General features: G+C 38.8%; 1 protein-coding gene across 2 annotated transcripts; it reads right to left on the bottom strand.

The window, feature by feature from the left end:
- Nucleotides 1-384: 384 nt before the first annotated feature.
- LOC308078343 (GRAM domain-containing protein 2B-like) lies at nucleotides 385-22,918 on the bottom strand. Of its 2 annotated transcripts, none has more exons than XM_080419469.1 (14): nucleotides 22,728-22,918; nucleotides 19,599-19,757; nucleotides 15,287-15,374; nucleotides 15,008-15,077; nucleotides 14,482-14,585; nucleotides 13,806-13,901; nucleotides 12,734-12,805; nucleotides 11,024-11,107; nucleotides 9,472-9,583; nucleotides 8,412-8,507; nucleotides 5,640-5,718; nucleotides 4,856-4,945; nucleotides 3,826-3,910; nucleotides 385-2,888 (listed from the first exon to the last, which is right to left on the bottom strand). In XM_080419469.1, the coding sequence occupies exons 1-14, from the start codon at nucleotides 22,838-22,840 to the stop codon at nucleotides 2,850-2,852; spliced, it is 1,287 nt and encodes a 428-aa protein (XP_080275595.1). In that variant the 5' UTR covers nucleotides 22,841-22,918; the 3' UTR covers nucleotides 385-2,849. The 2 variants fall into 2 exon arrangements, with proteins under 2 accessions (XP_080275595.1, XP_080275594.1); XM_080419468.1 differs by having other exon boundaries at nucleotides 4,841-4,945.

The raw sequence follows: 22,918 nt of genomic DNA on the forward strand, positions 1-22,918 counted from the left end.
TGAAATATTTTAACAAATTGTGAAGCCTTTTGAAATAAACTTGTGAAATGGAACATTCTGCATAACTAGTACTTTTACTTTTGGTACTTCAAGTGTGATGCCATTACTTTTGTACTCGTATTCGAAGTAAAACTTGGCACACAGGACTTTTACTTGTAACAGGGTATTTCTACCTTACAGCATTGCTACTTTAATTTAAATAAAAATCAGAGTAGTTCTTCCACCGCTGTCTATATAGTACAGTATTGTATAGTAAACTAAGATAGGTGGTATGGTAGACCAGTGGTTCTCAAACATTTTCATGTCAATACATTTTGCTGAGGACCCCCTGGAACCCCATAACTGTAAAACAATGCAAAACAACCATTAAACTTAAGGCTGAAAATATGTATTAACATAATCATAAAGCAACAATCATTTACAATGCAAACATATACATATATGTTTACAGGGCTGGCTTCATCCCACAGCTAAATATTATGTATACAGACATCGTGCTGTTTCAAAGGAAAAACACAAAGCAATCAATGGTATAAACATGTCTATTATATGAAGACATCAAGAGGTTTTTGTAGATGCAATGAGATTACAGTTAAGTTTGAAGATGGTGAACTCTGGGCACCATTTTTCTTATGTTTATTTATTCAATATTGCATTTTATATTTACATTTTATAAATGGGGGGACCAAATACATACAATCACTTTTTAATTACATGAAGGCCTAATGTTTCTACAATTGCAACAAAACCTGTGATATCCAGTCATTTTGGGCACTAACAAGTTGAAGGTACATTTAGGTCTGATAATGATGTACCGTCTATGTTCAAATCATGTATACTTTACTTATTTCGTACTATTTTCCAAACCATGCATTCTTCTTTTTTTCCACATTTTGAAAAATATAGGCAATTTAACATCGAGGTGCCCACAATGTTTAGATACCCACTCGGAAATGTATTCAATGATATCACAGTGTTTATCTTGCATTTCAGACCACTGACAGACAAGCCTATATTAAATATCTACAAATATAATTTATTAGCAAATCATGATAATCAGACACACCATGTTGACCTTACTTGAAATGTTGAGAACAGCTTTGAAATGACTGCGTCTGTGGGACGCACACACACACATACATGAAATGTAACATAATTATAAAACAAAGCAAATCTGGCGTAAGCACTACTATGTCACTGTCAGGTGTCCAAAACCGTTACTTTTCAGGAAATCTAAAAAATAACCTTTTCAGGAAATCTAAAAAAGAACCCTGTGTTCCAATTATTTAGTCACAAGCGCTTGTTCATACTTTTCAACGGTTCAATATTTATTAAAAAAAACACAGACGGGCGGCCATAGTTGTGGTTAGTGAGCCCGCCTGGGAAGCCAAGAGGCCCTGGTTGTCCCAGGTTCGATTCCAGGCCAGCAATGTTTCGATGTGTGTCCTCGACCAAGACTCTTAACCTCTAATTGCTCGCTGCTCCTAGTTGTTATAGGATGGGTAAATTCAGAGGACAAATTTCACATGTGTGTATATAAATACAAATACATGTCCAAAAAACACCCCAAGGAGTGGGGCTATTCTATAGTAGACACACTTAGCCACGTTCACATACAATTATTAAAAAATAGCAAATAGCAGATCTACAAGCTCAGCGACGTGTTGTGAGCTTGCAGATTGGCTATTTTTGCGACACCGTTAATTTACCAAAAAACACAAGAAAGTTGAAACGTGGAGATACAAGGTTTCTGCCCGACAACTTGAATGTTTTCTTCACTAACACTAGCTGACGTTTAAGTTAAAGACTACCACATTATGACAGAACAAACATGAATAAAACAATGAAATGTCTCAGTTTACACCACATTATTGCGGAACAAACAATAAAAACAGCCCTGAGTGCAAAGGGGACGTCCACTGCTAATGCGCTATTGACCACTTAAACCCTATACACTTCATTGTGCGTCGATAGCAAAAACAGCCGCTCTACAAGCTCACAACACGTCGTGTTGTAATCAGCTTTTTTTTGTTGCTGAATACACCCCTATGTTCGCGGAATGTTAGTCTATTTTCGCCTATTATAACATGCTAGGGTTTGTGTGGTTTAACCCATTCAATCTGGGAACGCATCTCATTTTAGATGTCTTCGGCTATTCAAAAAATAACAGATATACAAGCTCGTGGACACATCGTGGACAAATAAATAGCAGATCTACAAGCTCATAACGCGGCACCGAGTGCTGCGTTATGAGCTTGTAGATCTGCAATTTTTTTGAAAAATCGTGAACATTTGCGCAAATCTTAACAAATGCCGTCTAAATCCCAAAAGTTTTTTGAAAAAAACGTGTGTCGTTATATCATTGGTTCTCAAACTTTTTCATGTCAAGGACCCCCGAAATTATATGTTTTTGGCCGCCGATCCCCATAAAAATATGTTGTTCCGGGGACCCCCCAGAAGCAAAGATTTGAGTTAAAATCTTTAAAAAATATATATATATTATGTTCAAAGATTTGCACACATTTTCACGATTTTTCAAAAATAGCAGATCTACAAGCTCATAGCGCGGCACCGAGTGCCGCGCTATGAGCTTGTATATATGCTATTTTTTGAATAGCCAAAGAAATATTAAAATGACACAGATGCGTTCCCGGTCTTAAAGGGTTAAGTAATAACTCCATAAAAATCTATAGACAAGTTCTGCGTATTCTTTGGCAACAGCTCTGCAGTACTGAACCAGTACTTCTAAAGAAGCTTCTGCCCAGCAAAGGGACTCGTGTCCCTCCAAGCTCCAAGGTGACAAGTCTTCTCTGATAGGTGACCGTTTTCTTATAGGTGACAGTCATCTGCTACGTCTCGCCAAGTAGCTTCCGCAGGTTTCTTTGTACCTAAGAACAAGACACGTACACGACATGTGAAACAACCAAACTCCCAAGTTTTGACTTGACTGAAATTGACACAAGTATTACATTACATTACAGTCATTTAGCAGACGCTTTTATCCAAAGCGACTTACAATAAGTGCATTCAAGATAGGTAGGCAAGGAAACTACTAATCACCAGAAGTCTTAAGTGCATTCTCTTCTAAAACAAGCAACTAAGAGTATACCTAGTGCTAAGGTAAAAGTGCAATATATCAACTACCTACTTTCTTAAACAGATGAGACAAATAGGAAAATCAAATGTGCAAGAGCTAAAACAAATAAGTGTATTGAATAAACAAGATCCAATAAGACCAACAAGTTTGAGAAGCCCTGGGTTCAAATAAAGTTTTATTCATTGAAATAAGTTACCGATTGCGGATTTAATAATGGGTATTACATCCTACTATAAATGCACGAAATCTGCGCAAAACATCTGTGCATCTGTAGTTCACGTACATCGATGGGCGGCCGATCCAACATATATGGGCCTGACCGACTTCAAACTCGGTCAGATCAGCAGATCTCCAAAATGCCTGACACGGAATTCCATATTGGGCATAAAAAGGACAGACAGACAGATACAGAAACTCCATATATAGGCATAAAAGAGACACAAGACATCATTCCCGGTTAGTTCAGTGCCCAATGGGCACCGGTCTAGTTGTATTTAATTAACAAGCTTGGTTTTGGGGGCAAAGGTCCTATTGAAAAAGCTGAACTGCTGTCCTTTCATGCATGGCAGCAGGATGTGACATTAAATGTCACCTATACAAACCTTTTCTTGTATAAACAGGTTGGAAGACAATGTAACACACCTTTTCTAACAAGTCAGTAGGCAGTGTAAAAGGTCGGTAGACAGTGTAACAGTTTAGTGGACAGGTCGGTAGACAGTGTAACAAACCTTTTCTAGCGTAAACAGGTTGGTGGACAGCTCTCCATACATCTGTGCGTTGAAGTCAGCCTGGGACCTGTGCTTCACCACGTTTCTACAACGAGACATGGACTCAATTAACATCCACACTCATAGCTTTTCATTCGCCTTTTGGTGTGCCTACGATAACAACTACACCCAATTAAATGGTATTGGAATATTGCTTAAAATAATAACAATGATACACATTCTACAGGATATAACAACAGTTTTGACAAATTGTAGTAATGGTAAAAACATATATATATATAAATGGATGTACATAGTTTCTGAGTTAAAGCTCCACTACGTAACTTTCCTCTTCTACCCCGGATTTGAACCCGGTTTGCTTGCTCGGGGGATAAATGTAATCTTGATCCATCAGGTCAAACCTTGTGTCAGATCTGGTGTCTAGGAGAGACATGACCTTTGACACGATTTAAATGTCTCAATAGAAGAGCAGGGAGACAAAATACAACCACCCCAATTATATAAGTTATATTGTATTAACATACTCTACTACCATACAGATTGGACAAAATAAAAATGTATTCATTAAAGGACGACTTCACCCATTTTCAACCTATCTTCATATAATTGGTCCTCACTAATACTCATGACAAAATGGTACAATGTTTTTCTACTCAATCTGTGTCTCATAGGAGGGCTGTGGACAGTCCAGAAACCCGTCTACCAGTGACATCATCGCTAAGCAGGATTTTTTTTCCCCCAACAAGATTTTGAATTTTTTATTACATTTTTATTAACGCGAGAACAATGGCTTCTATTATTGCATCGCAACTTCCCAGGAATAGAATTTCTTTTTTTTATCATGAGCATTAGTGAGGACGAATTATATGAAGATTGGTTGAAAATTGAGGTTGAAAAATGGGTGAAGTCGTCCTTTAAACAAAGTTACATAGTGCCGTTTGAAATTAAAATTCAATTTCACAAAAAGATGATACCTCAATATTTCAACATACATTAAGTTCAAAGAACATCTTACTCATGAAATACATACTCTCCCATGGAAACCAGTGAGTTTAGTCTCTGCTCCAGAGCCACTATCTTGAAGGCCATGTAGCACGAGGACACCAACAGAACACTGACTCTGCAAAGACACACACAAACTAATTAACACCAACAGAACACTGACTCTGCAAAGACACACACAAACTAATAAACACCAACAGAACACTGACTCTGCAAAGACACACACAAACTAATAAACACCAACAGAACACTGACTCTGCAAAGATGCACAAAAACACATAAAGAACATTGAAGCAGGGCTGTCACGATTATAAATTTAAGTTGACGATTAATTGTCACTCAAATAATTGCGATTAACGATTTAATTGTGTGTTTGGCATTGGAACATATGAATTTATTAATTTTTTCTGTTTGCCATTTAGGCTTCGTAATAAAAAGTTCCACAGTGCAGATATGACAACTTAAATATATACAAAGAAATTAAATACATATTTAATCATTTTATAAGCTTGTAGATCTTCTATTTCTGCTATTTTTAATATTCGGAAATGTGTGAAAATGTTTCAGCATGGAAACGATTATGACGATTATGCAAAAATAATTGCGATTATCTCAAATAATTACGATTAGACGATTATGTAATAATTGTGACAGGCCTACATTGAAGTCCCAAAGTTAGTGGCCACAGATCTGTCCCACATGCCTAAATGATGGAAATTCCCAGACAGTCATACAATACATGGTCTTGTGAGTGGTCTGAAAAGTGCAATAATAATCCGGTATCTAAACACACAATAATAAAGGTTACTCACAAGAATAAATAGATTAGCAGAAGGGTGTGTAGAGACATGGGCTGTGCAGATTTATCTTTGTGCGTTGTCTTCACCGGCCCTATGAGTGAATGAAACGATTAGAACACTTGGTAACACTTTACTTAAAGGGATAGTTCACCACAAAAAAAAAAAAATCTATCGATTAGTCACCCCATGGAGACTTGAATTCATGGATATTGTTTTGTCGCATTCCTAAGCCATTCATTTGATGACCAGCGGACCGGTAGGCAGCGATTCTGGTAGGAGACACAAAGGAGACTCTTTGCGTCTCCTACTGGAACCACTGCCACTCATCAAATTAATGCCTTAGGAATGTGACAAAAAAAATATTATCCATGAATTCAAGTCCCCATGGGGTGACTAATCAATAGAAACAATGTCATTTTGGGAATGAACTATCCATTCAAAAGGTTGGGTTTATAATGCATCATAAATCACATTTATAATGCACTATAATGCACTGCTAAGGCTTCATAACATTTATAATTATACAAGACAACTTAGAACAAGGTTTGCAAAGTATTATAAGTGCTGGTCGTAATTAATTATAATCTCAGGGGAACAGCACATCGCAACCATAACTTAGTTTTGATTGATTGATTGAATACTTTATTAACAGTTTGCAAAAACAAGGCACAGTGGCACAGATTTATACAAAATAATGTTAAAAAGATAACCCAGATAAGCCCTCAGGGCTTGTTTCCAATAAGGTCCAGCGTATTCAATTCATCGAGACATTTAAAGACAAACAATAATGTACAATATATATGCAAAAGAAACATCATATATATGAGTAGTAAAAAGAAAGAAAGATATGTACAGTAAACAGTTGGGGGGGCATTTTCGGTGACTTTTTACAGGGGCCAGTTACCATTTGCACCTGAAGGTGCTCTTTTAGAGTGGTTTTGAAGGAGGGTAAGGAGTCACACTTTTTTATGCCTGTTGGTAGAGCATTTATCAGTTATAGTCAGTTATAAAGTGTCTTTATACAGTAACTCACTAAGTTATGGTAGTTTATCGCTATAGCTTATGATGCATATATGAACCTTCATAAACCTTGTTATAAGCTGTCATATATGGTTATAAACATTAATAACAGGCATTATGAAGCCTTATAGGTGCATTATAATGCATAAAAAAATTGATTATGGTGCATTTAAGACCTGACCTTTAAATAAAGTGTTACCGGAACGTGTGCACCCTTTTTTTGCTGGGGGTCAACCCTATGTTCCTTCAACTCTATGTTCCCTCATCCCTGTTACCTGTGCTCTATGTTCCTTCAACCCTATATTCCCTCAACCATATATTCCCTCAGTTTAGGGTTGGGATTGGGGTCAAGGTTGAGGGTAGTGATGTGACATTCATGAGCAATTCGTTCAAAAATGATTCTGTCTTTGGCGTGAACAAGAACAAACTCGGCCACTTCCTGAAAATGTTACGTTCAGGGCAGGTGTTCATGGAAGTCAGGACTACGTGAGGACGGAGGCGGGCTGTTCTTCCCACGACAGTCTGCGGTAGACTTTTACACTAGACATGCACGCATTGCATTACAATTTGAATAGAAATAAAGATGTATTGTTCCTGGACAAAAGACAGCTATTGGCCAGTTAACGCCACATTATTTCAGTATGAAAGGAAATAAAGATGCGTGGTTCCTTGACTAAAGACAGGTGGTCAATTAACAAAAACATGTTAGTATGACAATAAATAAATATGCATGATCCTAGACAAAGGACAGGTATAATACTGTGACATTATTTATTGTAGTTATTACTTCTATACTCAGTATTATATTACAAAGAAGATTGTGCAATTAGAGTGTGAAAGACAGTACTGTGTTTCTGTGCAGTCACCATGCGCTCCGCCGGACAGCGGGACCAAAAGCACTTCTGAACAATGAAGGAATCATTCCGAATCATTTGAACCGATCTTTGTCGTGAGCATGAACGAGATGATTAGAACACCGAAATGAACGATAGTTCCCATCACTAGTCGAGGGAACATAGGTACGCTCCCATTGATTGACATCATTGTCGCCTCGGTAAATAAGAGTGTGTTTGTTGATGGTACCATTGTGCAGAGTGTGTCCGTGCTTAACTCTTTGACTGCCAGAGTATTTTCATAAAGTACTCCCCCAGTGCCAGCAATTTTCGTGTTTTTTTATTTTTATATTTTGAATTTTTCTCATGAAAATAATTTAAGGAGACATAATGTAAAGACCCAGCACAAATCCGCCACTAGAGTGCAGCACATGACAGCTAGATCAGGTCGTTGGGTCTCTCTCAGCCTTCTTGATAGATTAGACAGAGAAAAACATGAAAACGGAAGTGACGTCGTCCCAGATTGTTTTGATCGCCAAAATGCCGTCGTGATACACGACGGCGATGACTGATCGTCACCCAGACCATAGATTATAGAAGAGAAACTGTCCGTTTGTCCGTCATACCGTGTGAAAGACCGTTTATTTACCTATTTTGGACGAAAATGACTGGGGAAAAGAATCAAAAACCGGAAACGGAATCCAGGTCATGAAACCGGATGCAGATGTCCGTGAAGTAAGTGGAACTCGAGAATAACATTGAATATTAAGCAGCATAGCGCAATCAGAGATTAAACAATGAACGCGCGTCCAGCGCGTCGACGGCCAACTGGACAAAGTAGCACTTGACGCGTTATCGCGTCGTCCGCAGTCAAAGAGTTAAGGTTCATTATTGAACCCGTTGGTAAACAGAGTCTAGGTGTAGATGGTACCATTGTGGTTAGGGCTGTGCAGGTGAACGTCCGCGTGGACCGACATCTCTCCATTCTTCATAGTGTTCAGGAACTGGTCCTGCAGGCCCGCAAAGTCTGATCAAACACAGAAGAATAAACAGAACGTGACTTCCACAGGCGTAATGCTTGAGTCAACATTTTCACAACACATTGTACACTGCTCTGTCTGTAAATAGCAGTGTTGATTTCGTCGACTAAAACTATGACGGAAGATTTTCGGCGACTACCTTTTTTCACTGGCGAAAACTAAATAAAAACTAAGCTATGATGACTAAAACTAAGACTAAATATACTGACTATTTCGGCAACAAATAAAAACTAGACTAAAATGTTAGTGAGGGACTAGTGGAGAAGAGATCCAGTAGAACTAAAAGACAAGTCATTTTATGTTTGGTTGCGCTCGGGTGTTGTGCTCTGTGAAAATAGCGGATCTACAAGCTCACAACGCGTCGCAGCGCGACGCGTTGTGAGCTTGTAGATCGGCTATTTTCAGCATGACACCAAGTGTAAAATCAGTATGATATCTAGTCAACTAAATCTAGACTAAGACTAAAACTTTTCAGATGACTAAAATATGACAAAAACTAAATGGAATTTAATTCAAAAGACTAAACTAAATCAAAATGTGCTGTAAAAATCAACACTGGTAAATAGTACCATGGCACTCAAGCTAGTTGGAATGCTGAAGAAAACATTAAACCGACTGGACTGTTTAGGTCCCACTTATCTTACGGCCTTGTTGCTAAAATATAACCTTCCTTTCTTTAACCAGTTATATACTTACAACTTGAATACAGATATAAAACTATATACTTGGTCGTACAACGGACAGTGAAAATAGCTAATCAGTAAGCCCACAAGTTTAATTTCTAACTCTGTTATAAGGCCCTACACAGGGTCATAGGGCCCTACACAGTCTCCCAAGGCCGTAAACAGAGTCATAAGGCCCTACACAGGATCATAACACACCGAGTCATAAGGCTCTACCACAGAGTCATAAGGCCCTACACAGGGTAATAAGTGGACATGTGACACAGACCTGCCATTTTGTCGTAGTCTGGAGTCTGGGATCCAGAACTGCTGCTCTCCATCAGATCTCGTTGTCGCTGATGAACCACTCCATCCAGGTCGCACAGGTCTGCAGTGAAATCCTACACACGCAGAAAAAACACACACTTCACATCAGTGTTGATTTTGACAGCACATTTTGATTAAATTTTAGTCATATTTTAGTCATCTGAAATGTTTTAGTTTTTGTCTAGTTTTAGTCGACTACATATAAGAAGATTTTAGTCGACTAAATCTACAGTTGATTTAGTCGACAAAAATGAAAAAAAAAATTTGTGGGGCTTGTAATGGCTGATTTTACACTTGGTTGCATGCTGAAAATAGCCGATCTACAAGCTCACAACGCATCGCGCTGCGACGCGTTGTGAGCTTGTAGATCGGCTATTCTCAGAGCGCAACACCCGAGCGCAACCAAACATAAAATGACTTTTAGTTCTACTGGATCTCTACTGCACTCGTCCCTCACTAACATTTTAGTCTAGTTTTTTATTTGTTGACGAAATTGTCAATATATTTAGTCTTAGTTTTAGTACATCGTAGCTTAGTTTTTATTTAGTTTTCGTCAGTGAAAAATGGCAGTTGACAGAAATGTTTCGTCATAGTTTTAGTCGACAAAATCAACACTGCTTCACATGTTATTCACAGACTGTTATGGAGCAGAAAACAGCTATTTTTTTAGTGTTTTTAAAAGGAGAGGTTAAGTGTGTCTGTGTGTTTTAAAAATATTGAACCAAAGAAAAGTATTAACAAGAGCTTGTGACTAAATAATAACTACATTGGATTCATTGGAACACAGGGTATTTTTCCCCCCCATTTCCTGAAAAGTAATGGTTGTAGACATGAAAAGTTTCCACCAGACAGCAACGACATGGAGCACTTCTAGTCCCCCTAACGGCGCTCTAAAGCTACTTCAGAGCAAACGATTTGCAAAGAGACTAAACTATACACACAGTTAACACGCCCTGTACAATAACATCCTGTTAACCCTTTAAGACCGGGAACGCATCTGTGTGTCATTTTAAGATTTCTTTGGCTATTCAAAAATAGCAGATCTATGAGCTTGTAGATCTGCTATTTTTGAAAAATCTTGAACATTTGTGCAAATAATATATATATAGTTTTGAAAAGGAACATGTTTGTCTGTTACAACTTCTGGGGGTCCCTGGAACAAAATATTTTGAGATTATGATCCACGGCCAAATACATACATCATCTTTGAAAACCACTGATATTATAGCAACATACGTTTTTTCAAAAAACTGTTAGGATTTAGAAGACATTTGTAGAATCCCCAGAAGCAAAGATTTGAGTTACAAATGTTCGCTTTAAAAATATATATTCAAAGACCCACAATTTTCCCAAAAAATAGCAGATCTACAAGCTCATAGAGCGGCACTCGGTGCCACAGCTTGTAGATCTGCTATTTTGGAATAGCCCAAAGAAATCAAAAAATGACAGCGATCCCGGTTTGAATGGGTTAACAAGGTGTGTGTGTGTGTGTGTGTGTGCGCGTGCATACAGACCAGAGGAAGTGAAGAATGGCAGGTCTCTCTGAAGCTGTTCTCACTGGAGGAAACTGTGAGACTGCAGCTCTCTGGATTGTTTCCCTGAAAGAACAACACGGTCCATCAAACACATTCTAAACCATGTACACATGGTCATGTCAAGGATATATATTTTTGGCTACGAATCCCCATTTGAAAATAAATTTGTTTCAAACATATTTCAAAATTGTGACAATTTTTGAATTACATTTTCTGTTATAGCAGATCCACAAGCTAAACAACGTGTGAGCTTGTAGATCGAAGCGGTTAAACTGATTTTTTATGCTACTCAGCATATTAACATATTTTGCTGGGGACCCCTGGACCCTCCTCAAGGACCCCTGGGGGTCCCCGGACCCCACTTTGAGAACCACTGGCCCATGGAACAGATTTAAACACTTTCAACCTGGCTGTCAGCCCTGTTCTGAGAATAATAATAAAAACAAATGTATATACATAACAAAAATAGCAGATCTACAAGCCCACAAGTCACATGTTGTGAGCTATTCGTCATGCAACGAAGTATATAGGGCTTAAAGGGGCACGCCACCCACTTTCCACCTATCTTCATATAACTATTCCTCACTAATGTGCAATGTGCATTATAAGATGGCACATTACATTACATTACAGTCATTTAGCAGACGCTTTTATCCAAAGCGATTTACAATAAGTGCATTCAACATAGGTAGGGAACAAAACTACTAATCACCAGAAGTCTTCAGTGCATTTTCTGCTAAAACAGGCAACCAAGAGTATACCTAGCGCTAAGGTAAACGTGCAATATATCAGCTACCTACTTCTGTCAACTCATATCGTAATATCTTACAACATTTCGAACTTTCTTTTAAAATTATTTTTTTATTAATGTCAGAACAATGCATTTTATTGCTGCATGCCAACTTTCCGGGAAAGAGAAAGGCTGTAGTTTTTATTACTTGGAATCCCCATCGATGATGTCATTGGTAGGCAGGGTTCTGAACTGTCCACAGCCCACCAATGAGACAGCGAGTGAGTTGACAGAAATAGTGCCATCTTATAATGAGCATTAGTGAGGACCAATATATGAAGTAGTAGCAGTAACAAATGGCATCTGAACTCGTTAACATTTGACACAATCGGCATCTAAATTATGTCGACAATTACATCACAGACAATCTATCTTGGACATTGTTTAATCAATGCCTCAATTGTTTTTTTTATCAGAACTGTATTAATTAACCATAAATAAACAAAATAAATAATTAGAACTGCAGTCAGTCTATTCAGGGAATTGTAATTACAATGAAATCCCTTTAAATTATGCTTGCAAGTCTGACATTTCCTAGATTTTCCACAGTATGAACAAATTACATTTATTTTACACATTTAATTTGCATCTATCTTCACAAAATGTTATGAGTGTAAGGAAATCACAAACAGATAGCTGTGTCTTTTTGAATTATAATTATCATTCAAAATTATAATGGTCAGAATTGTAATCGTCTGCAAATTAATATTGAAATGGTCACAAAATCACTTTCTTATTTCACCCCAAAAGCATAATTTATTTGCCATCATAACAGCGAATCATTTTGGTTGTAAAAAAACATAAAAATACAAAATATTTCTTGATATCCTGCATTGATTGATTAGGATTGTTTGTACTTTAGTGTAATTATATAAAGTCATAAGAATAACGGAACTTACGTCTAAATGCACGCAGATGGAGTTCAGAAGTTTGTAGGTGGTGTCTCGAGAAAGGAACGACACAAACACATGCTGGAAAACAATGTATACAAAATGGTAAATAAATGGTGCATTTATATAGTGCCTTTATCCAAACGCTTTACAATGTGTCTCACACACACACACACACACACACACACACACACACACACACACACACACACACACACACACACACACACACACACACACACACACACACACACACACACACACACACACACACACACACACACACACACACACACACACACACACACACACACACACACACACACACACACACACACACACACACCAGAGGAAACCATGCAAGGCACCAACCAGCCAGCAGTTAGGGGTTCAGTGTCTTGCTAAAGGACAAATTCTTTCCTGCTTAATTTTGTTTCAGTGTTTCGACTGAAAATGATTTGGTTCAGAACCCTAAAAGTTGGTTCGGAACTGGAACCAGAACATACTTTCTTGCCCTGAACTGGGAACCAAAGTGGTTGATATAAACAGTGGCAAAGGCAAGCAAAAAATAACCCATCATTAACCCATTAAGACCGGGAACGCATCGGTGTACTTTTGAGATTTCTTTGGCTATTCAAAGAATGGCAGATATACAAGCTCATAGCGCGGCACCGAGTGCCACGCTATGATCTGTTATTTTTGAAAAAGCGTGGAAAATGTGTCCAAATCTTTGAATATATATTTTTAAAGCAAACATTTCTAACTCAAATCTTTGCTTCTGAGGATTCTACAAATGTCTTCTAAATCCTAACAGTTTTACCGGTCTGAATGGGTTAAACTGGTGGAAATGCAAGCCGGTACGCGGCCGGTTCCGTAAAAGCACCAAGGATCTAGAACGGAAACCAGTTCTAGTACCAAAGTTCTTTGAGTGGAAATAAAGGGGCCCCTGGACACTAACCCAGAGGGAGCCAGGGATCGAACTGGGAACCTTCAGATTTCCAAGCGCCAAGCGGTCGCTCTACTATACCTCCTGAGCCACTGCCTGTCAAAGGAACAAAAAAAGCCAGAGGTCTTGTCTTACCCGCTCACATGTAGTTGCGATCACCAGGGCGTTTGGAACTAAAATGGCCGTCTTAGTCTTTTTGATAAGAGTCACCGAGCGCACTGGAATTGCAATCTGGGAAAAATCAACATTAAGGTTATTATTGACAAGTAAATGCTATCGTATGATCACAATCTACAAGAAATTAATTAACACTGAATGTATTAAAGGGGCTGTAAGTAATACTACTTTTGTTAAAATATGAGTTAACTACTATATATTGTGATAGTAATCATTGCTATAGAGTGTTTGTTCAGTAACAGTGGTCTCCTTATCTCTGCAGCTCTTTAATAGGCAGAAAATACATTGTGAGGTCAGGATACCAACTCGATCCACTCCGGAGAGAGAACTCATTCAGATACGGTGCAAACAAGTAAGATGGGAAGTGATGAACAAAGAAATGAGCAGACAAAATTGGAACTGGAACACTATAAAACTGAAGCTGATGAGTTGGTTCTCTCTCCTGATTGAATGAAATTGTATTTTATGTTTACTAAAGAGCTGGAGAGACGTGGAGACCCCCTGTTACTGAACAAACACTCTATTTATAGCAACGATTACTATCGCATTAGATGGCTCTAACTTTTTAACACAAGGATTTTGTTTTAAAACAAACTTACAGCTACTTTAATCTTCTAAAGTGGCACAATCCTACCTTGGTGTCTCTGCCAAACACTTTAGAATGGAAGCAGATCCAGTTGTCAGAAACAAACATTTTCCCCTGATACAAAATGTCTTTCTGTAGAGCGCACGTATAGCCTGGTGGAGACACACATTCATTTACACATGGTTGCCGTCTGGCAGAAACCTTGTATTTGCATCTATTTTTATTTTTGGTAAATTAACGCCCTATTTCATCATACTAACTACAGTGTCACACAAAAGTAGCAAAAATTGCACATCTACAAGCTCAGAACATGTCGCGATGTGACACGTTCTGAACTTGTAGATCTGCTATTGTTTCTACTTTTTTTTTGTTATTATTTAGTCACAAGAGCTTGTGACTAAATACTTACTACATTGTATCTATTGGAACATGTTTTTTTTTGTTTTTGTTGTTGTTTTTTTTCACTTCCTGAAAAGTAACAGTTTTGGACATACAGTACAACATTTTCACCCAACACTGATGACATTTTCACAGTGAAGTAAAAATAAAACTTTCAAATATTTTTTGCACTTACTTTGTTTTAGAAACTCATCTTCACTTAATTCCTTGAATAACTTATGATACTGTGTGTTTGTCTTTGATATCTAAAAAAAGAAAAGAAAAATAAAGAAACATATTACATAACCATGAACCCTGGCATCCTTGGGTCTGACCTTTGCACAGGCTACCTTTCCCCCTTTCAAATGTTCACATACTTTGTACACATTGCAAATAAACAGTCCAATATTCACTTACATTTCAGCTTAGGGACACATGCTTTTTCCTAGTTTTCATAATTGACGAGTCTCATTACCTGGTTGGGTTGGACCTTCTTCCGTTCAAGCTTCCTTTCACTGTCACTTGGAACTAGAATGGGTGAAAGCTGCTCCGCGTGTCTAGATCTGAAAATAACAACACAAAGATAATATTAATAACTTATTAGCACAATGACTACATCCATAATTATCAAATCAAAGATAAAACAAATACATTGTTCTATTAAACTAACAAGTAAACATACAGACCAAATGTTATTGTCAGAACAGTCCTCCCATTGAGACTAGTCTAAATGTCCTAACAACATACAACACGGTTTAAGTTGTTAATGCACGTACAATATTTATTGGATTTGATTTAATTTAGCTTTAAACATAAAATGAAAAACCTGTGGAGACTTCAAGAAGCATCCATAGACTGCAGACAAAGAATGGCTTCCCAAAATAAATCCAATACAAATTTGCTGCCCATAAATGGCATAAATCATTGGTTCTCAGAGTGGGGTCCGGGGACCCCCAGGGGTCCTTGTGGGAGTTCCAGGGGGTCCCCAGTTAAATGATGGATAGTTAGGAACCAAATGGACCCTTTTGGGTCTGTAACTCTGAGAGTAAACAAATGGAACCAAATGGTACAAATGGTTCCATTTGCACACTCTGGGGTCCCAGAGATAGAAATGCCATTAAATGGGGGTCCGTAGCCTAATACATGTCAAACTGGGGGTCCTTGAAATTAAAATGGTTGATAATCACTACTAGAGCCGTAAAAATCTTCTCTTATGGGGGTCCCTGGCATATCTTTTCAAATGGGGGTCCGAGGGCTAATAAGTGTCAATTTGGGGGTCCGAGGGCTAATAAGTGTCAATTTGGGGGTCCGAGGGCTAATAAGTGTCAATTTGGGGGTCCTTGACAGAAACAAGTTTGAGAACCACTGGCATATATCACATGATTTATGGGCATTCTTTGGGCAAAGTTGTTCAACATGGTATAGGCTACACTACTGCATGAATTGAGTAAATAGCACACTGTAGTCCTACAGTGGGACAGGAGGTAGAGCGGCCGCTTGCGAATCACAAAGTTCCTGGTTCGATCCCCGGCTCCCCCTGGGTTATTGCTGAAGTGTCCTTGAGCAAGACACTGAACCCCTAACTGCTCCTGATGAGTAGGTTGGTGTCTTGCATGGTTTTCTACACAGGCCGTGTGTCAATGTGTTTGTCAATGTGTGTGGGTCAATGGCTGAATCTAATGCACACGGTAGCATTTGCTCCATTGCGTGATGGTTTTGCGCACAGAGGCTGAGAATAGCAGACGTACAAGCTCACAACGCGTCGCATCCGCAATGCATTGGGAGCTTGTAAGTCTGCTATTCTCGGCACGCGACTAAAGCGTGAATCAGGTTTAAAGTGCCTTGGATAAAGGCGCTATATAGTCCAGGGGCCAAGCCAGATTTTGGTACCACCTAAGGTGGCCGTACATTTTTGGTATTTTTGTATTCCTACATGTCTCTAGTTTATATTTTGGTATGATACATCTTCCAATTCAGTAGCTTAATGACAGTAATAAACAAGCCATATGAAACCGTGATGTGTGTGAATCATTTATATGGCTTCTAGACAATACTTTTTGGAAACCAATGGTCTTATAAACAGTTGACCCTGAAGTAATTATACCAGTAGAATCCATTTCTGCTGAGGAAATTCTGGTATTGTGCATATTTAATTAGATAATTTGCATATTTGAACACATTTGTGGAAATTACATGATGTATACAATTACAGTTAGATATTTAAAAAAGTGTAAAACATATGTATTCATCCATGCTGTGACTGGTTGTGACACGACTTCTCCGATTTTTGGTGTTTGCAAAAAGACATTAAGCTTGTAAAAGTTGACCTTCCTTCGGTCTAGTGGGTGGTCATAGCTGAATGGGTAGAGAGGCCGCATGGGAAAATTCAAGTCCCAGGTTTGATTCCTGGCCCCAGCTATGTTTCGAGGTGTCAGAGTTGATTGATGACATTAGGTGTCAAGTAATGACTGTCCTGTTTGGTGGAAAGTGCACAGATTCCCTCACAACAACGCAATCTAACACCTTCAGCAAGGAGGTTATCTCAGCTTCATCACTTGTAACGCTTGAACGTCTAAACTGAATCTGCCACCAAACTTCACTGTCGTAGAAGACACTGGTCTATCATATACATGGTTTTGATGGGGAAAAAGAGGGTGTGGGTGCCATGAACTAGGGGTGCAAGCTGCAGGATGATCAATCTGTCTTACTGTATGTCAATAATGCATGCTGCTCCAGAAGCATTCATTTTTGGAGTTCATTCATTGTAACTTCTCCACTGCCTACAAGAAACTCCGCTGATCTGGTAGAAGATATGGTCAACCATGTACTACTGTCTGTGGACTGTGTCAACTTGAGGAATGTCTCAATTCCACATAAAAAAAAGGAGTCAGAGTATGACGATGAATAGTGACTGTATACTAGCACCTGTTAATAACACAACAAGTGCCTATAATGGGCTATGGCTTACTGGATTACTGGACAACCCCATTGGGGTTATTCAAGTAATTTCAAGTAATTTCCTAAGTAAGCAATAGATTTATGCTTGCTTATTATGCTTCCCCCTTTATAGATTGAATAGTAATTGAAACATAGCCATTTTAAGCTCCTGGCAGCCATCATGGACGCCATCTTGAAAATGAGACTTTCTGCCTTTCTGGAAGTTACATTTTCCTAGATTATTTTTGTATGCTTATTTAGCATGCCCAATAGTAACATAATTCATAATTTGTATGAATTTATGGGGTGTTCAACCATATACTGAGCCATCTAATATTGGAGCTTCTGCATACCGGCCACTAGTGGGCCAGCCCAAGTTGTATGCAGGGCTTTTGAAAACCTTACACCCACACCTAACACCATGTCAAAAATCTAAAACCTGTCACTAAGTGCACAATCTTTATGAGTGTTGACATATTCCCTCACAGCTATTACAACTACAGCTTGTAGCAGTTTGTCCGAGCTAATCTCGCAAACCGTTCCGCTGATCAGCACCAAATTGCTTGTGCACATTGCCAGTAGGTCACAGACATATCTCCACTATTTTTTCTCACATATGTTTTGCACTTTTTGAAATATCGTACTGTAATTGTATTTATCATGTGATTATTTTCACAAATGTGTTCAATTATGCAATTATCTTATTAAATATGCACAATACCAAACTTTCCTCAGCAGAAATGGATTCTGCTGGTAGAATTACCTTAGGGTCAACTGTTTATAAGACCATTGGATTCCAAAAAGTATTGTCTAGAAGTCATATAAATGATTCACACACATCACGGTTTCATATGGCTTGTTTAGAGTGATTACTGTCATTAAGCTACTGAATTGGAAGATGTATCATACCAAAATATAAACTAGAGACATGTAGGAATACAAAAATACAAAAACTTTACGGCCACCTCAGGTGGTACCAATTTGTGAAAATATCAGTGTTGGCCCCTGGACTAATATACGTGTGTGCAGTGTTTATTTCGTCGACTAAAACTATGACGAAAAATTTACGTCGACTGCCTTTTTCCACTGACGAAAAGTAAATAAAAACTAAGCTATGATGACTAAAATTAAGACTAAATATATTGACAATTTCGTCAACAAATAAAAACTAGACAGTTAGGACTAGTGGAGAAGAGATCCAGTAGAACTAAAAGACAACTCATGTAATGTTTGGTTGCGCTCGGGTGTTGCGCTCTGAAAATAGCAGATCTACAAGCTCACAACGCGTAACGCTGCGACGCGTTGTGAGCTTGTAGATCGGCTATTTCAGCATGCAACCAAGTGTAAAATCAGGCATTACGACGTCATCAAGGCCCGCCAAAATACATTTTAGTCGACTAAATCAACTGTCGATTTAGTCGACTATAATATTGTGATATTTAGTCGACTAAAACTAGATGATGGATAGTTAGGAACCAAATGGACCCTTATGGGTCTGTAACTCTGAGAGTGTACAAATGGAATCCAACCCAACCAGGTAATGAGACTCGTCAATTATGAAAACTAGGACAAAGCATGTGTCCCTAAGCTGAAATGTAAGTGAATATTGGACTGTTCTACGGGAACGCAAACTAGTTAAAACTAGATAAAAACTAAAACTTTTCAGATGACTAAAATATGACTAAAACTAAATGGAATTTTATTCAAAAGACTGCCTAAAACTAAATCAAAAATTTCTGTCAAAATCAACACTGGTCTAGTGTCACTGGCCCAGTACTGGACTAAGTTCAGCTGAAACCCGGCCAAACACTGACAGGTTTTGAGACAGAGTAGTGTGCAGCCTACTTCACCTCAGGGGGGATGACGTCTTCCTCCTGGTCTCTGGAGGTTGTGGCTCTGTGTCCGTGGGGGTCTGGGGGTCCCTGGACGCCTGGGGGTCTCTGTCTCCTCCCTGCAGCCTGGCCCCGTTCCTCCACTGTCTGTCCTCTCCTCCATGCTCTGTCTCTGGTCTGAACACACACCATGATTCACTGAGACACAGCCTTATTACACTGATTCACTCACAGGTATGTCTTATACCTGACTCACTGGCACACATCCGTATTACCCTGATTCACTGACAAACAGCTTTATTAGCCTGATTCATTGACACAGCCTTATTACCATGATTCACTGTCTGACACACAGCCTTATCACCCTGATTCACTGACACACAGACTTATTACCCTGATTCACTGACACATGGCCTTATTATCCGATTGACTCACACACAGCCTAATTAACCTGATTCACTGACACAATAGCCTTATTACCCTGATTCATTGACACATAGCCTTATTACCTGATTCACTGACACACGGCCTAATTGCCCTGATTCACTGACACATGGCCTTATTACCCTGATTCACTGACATATACTGTAGCCTTATTACCTGATTCACTGACACACAGCCTAATTACCCTGATTCACTGACATATACAGCCTTATTGCCTGATTCACTGACACACAGCCTAATTACCCTGATTCACTTACAAATAGCCTTATTATCCTGATTCACTGACACAGCCTTATTACCTTATTCACTGACACACACACAGCCTAATTACCCTGATTCACTGACACGTAGCCTTATTATCTGATTCACTGACACACAGCCTTATTACCTGATTCACTGACACACACAGCCTAATTACCCTGATTCACTTACAAACAGCCTTATTACCCTGATTCACTGACACACAGCCTTATTACCTGATTCACTGACACACACAGCCTAATTACCCTGATTCACTTACAAACAGCCTTATTACCCTGATTCACTGACACACAGCCTTATTACCCCGATTCACCGACAAATAGCCTTATTACCATTATAAAACATTGAACAGGCGACTGACAGATTTCCAGTTCTTTCGATATTCGACAATTGTCAGAATCAATAAAAAACGAAATTTTGATAACAATGAATGACTAAGACTTAAAGGAGTAGTTCACCCACAAAATGACTTATTTTCTATAAATTGCACACCCCATGAAGCCTTGAATTCATGGATTTTGTTTTGTTTTTGTCGCATTCCTAAGACAATAATTTGATTCCCGTTTCCTACCGGCTAATGTATCCGGTAGGAGACACAAAGTAGATTATTTGTGTCTCCTACTGGAAATACACCCGGTCATCAAATTATTGGCTTAGTAATGCGAAAAAAAAAGTAAAAAGAAATCATGAATTCAAGGCTTCATGGTGTGTGCAATTTATAGAAAATAAGTATTTTGTTGGGTGAACTACTCCTTTAAGTCCTCAAACAATCTACTTCTTCAACCTGAATGTGTAAACAGACAACCATGGATAAGGTGGACTCCCTACTCTTCCATTGAGATAGCTGTCTGTCTGGTAGTACACCTACTGGACTGGTTGACAAGTAGGCTTATAATGCGGGTGCATTTCTCCTTTCCGACATGTCGCCTTTCCGACGTTGACGAACCCTATACCTAACCCTAACCCTAACCATAACCGCACGCGGAAGCCACTAGTCGGAGTGGTGAGATGTCGGAATGGAAGGAGCACCCCTTATAGGCTAACCCCCCTCTAGCATGAGCGGTAGAAGTTTGCGTTCAGGGTAGGACATGAAAACTGTGCATTGCGGCTTTAAGTCAGATTATGCCACAACAGAGAGAAAGCTGTAAGCTGTTTATCGTTAACGTTGAACAGAGGAGACACACACACACACACACACACACACACACACACACACACACACACACACACACACACACACACACACACACACACACACACACACACACACACACAATGTTATAATAATGAATAATGAATGACAAGAGCCAAAACAATCTACTTCTCCATGCTTGAACAACCATGGTTTATAAAGGAATTCTGCTTGGGTTTAAAAGCAGCATCTCTCTCTCTCTCTGTCTCTCGCTCTCTCTCTCTCCGTAACTGGCCTTGTTTAAAGAACTACTACCACGCCACGTGTCACTGTATATAAACATACATGATATGTGTGTTTTGTACATTATCGTGTAGGCTAGGCTGCATAAACATGAAACATATGAAAACGAGCCCAAAAGAAGCGACTAGGCTACAGCTATTTACAACAACAAAAACAATAGGTAATTTTGGAACATTTCCAAAAATGTTTGAGAAACACTGGTTTAAACAAGCCCAAATAAGCAACTACATTTTAGAAACAAAAAACCGCAACCACCACAAATTTCAAGCAATAAGTCGCTTATAATGAGCAGACATGGCAACACTGACAGAGAGACAAAAGCAGCGATTCATTTTATATTTATATTGCGAAAATAGCCGCAGATCTACAAGCTCAGTCACAACGCGTTGCGTCCCACTTGTAGATCTGTGGCTATTTTCGGCGAGTGACACCGCCGTAATACGGAGTGTAGGCCTATATCAAAGCGTAGTGTTCCTATAAAGTCGGACGCCAGGGCCTTTGAAGTTTGTTTTAAACAGTGGTGTAAATTAACTAAGACCATTTACTCAAGTACAGTGTACTTAAGTACAATTTTGAGGTATGTTTTACTTTACTGGATGATTTCAAACTTTCAGTAGGCTACTATAACTTCTACTCCACTTACAACATCTCTGGCAAATATTGTACTTTTACTCCACTACAATTATTTGAAGACTTTAGTTACTAGTTACTTTGTAGATTTTGATTGACCACTTCAGCCCTATTTCGGACATGTAGATCTGCTATTTTCAAAAGATTTTAATACATTCGAAATATTGTGAAATGGGGACATTCTGAGATTGCGAGTAATTTCTACTTTTGGTAGGCTACTTTAAGATGTATTTAAGAATACTTTTGTACTTTTACTCAAGTACATTTCGATTACCGGCGGAACTTTTACTTGTAACAGATTGCAGTACTGATACTGTTACTCAAGTAAAACAATGTGAGTACTTTTCCCACCACTAGAAGTTTTGTGTTAAACTCACATCGACTGAATCCCAACCAGTTTGACGTGAGACCTTGTTGCAAGTTGCTGTTGATCAGATGTCGATATGATCAGTATCGATCTGTTGTCCTGCTGATCGCTCATCGATACCATCGCCCTTTCATAGATTATGGATGGTAAACAATAACAACAACAAAACAACAAGACTTTCTTTGCTGCTGCCGGGAGATT

The sequence above is a fragment of the Gymnoscopelus braueri genome (genome assembly GCF_963280865.1).
Source record: "Gymnoscopelus braueri genome assembly, chromosome: 22".
NCBI lineage: Eukaryota > Metazoa > Chordata > Actinopteri > Myctophiformes > Myctophidae > Gymnoscopelus > Gymnoscopelus braueri.

Bases quoted from the DNA above. Each gene is read 5' to 3' on its own strand.
- LOC308078343 (XM_080419468.1), bottom strand. From the start codon at position 22,840: ATGGTATCGATGAGCGATCAGCAGGACAACAGATCGATACTGATCATA. The intron at 19,758-22,727 runs GTGAGTTTAACA...GTGTGTGTTCAG, and splicing joins CTGGTTGGGATTCAGTCGAT to ACCAGAGACAGAGCATGGAG. The intron at 13,902-14,481 runs GTAGGATTGTGC...GATTTTTCCCAG, and splicing joins TGTTTGGCAGAGACACCAAG to ATTGCAATTCCAGTGCGCTC.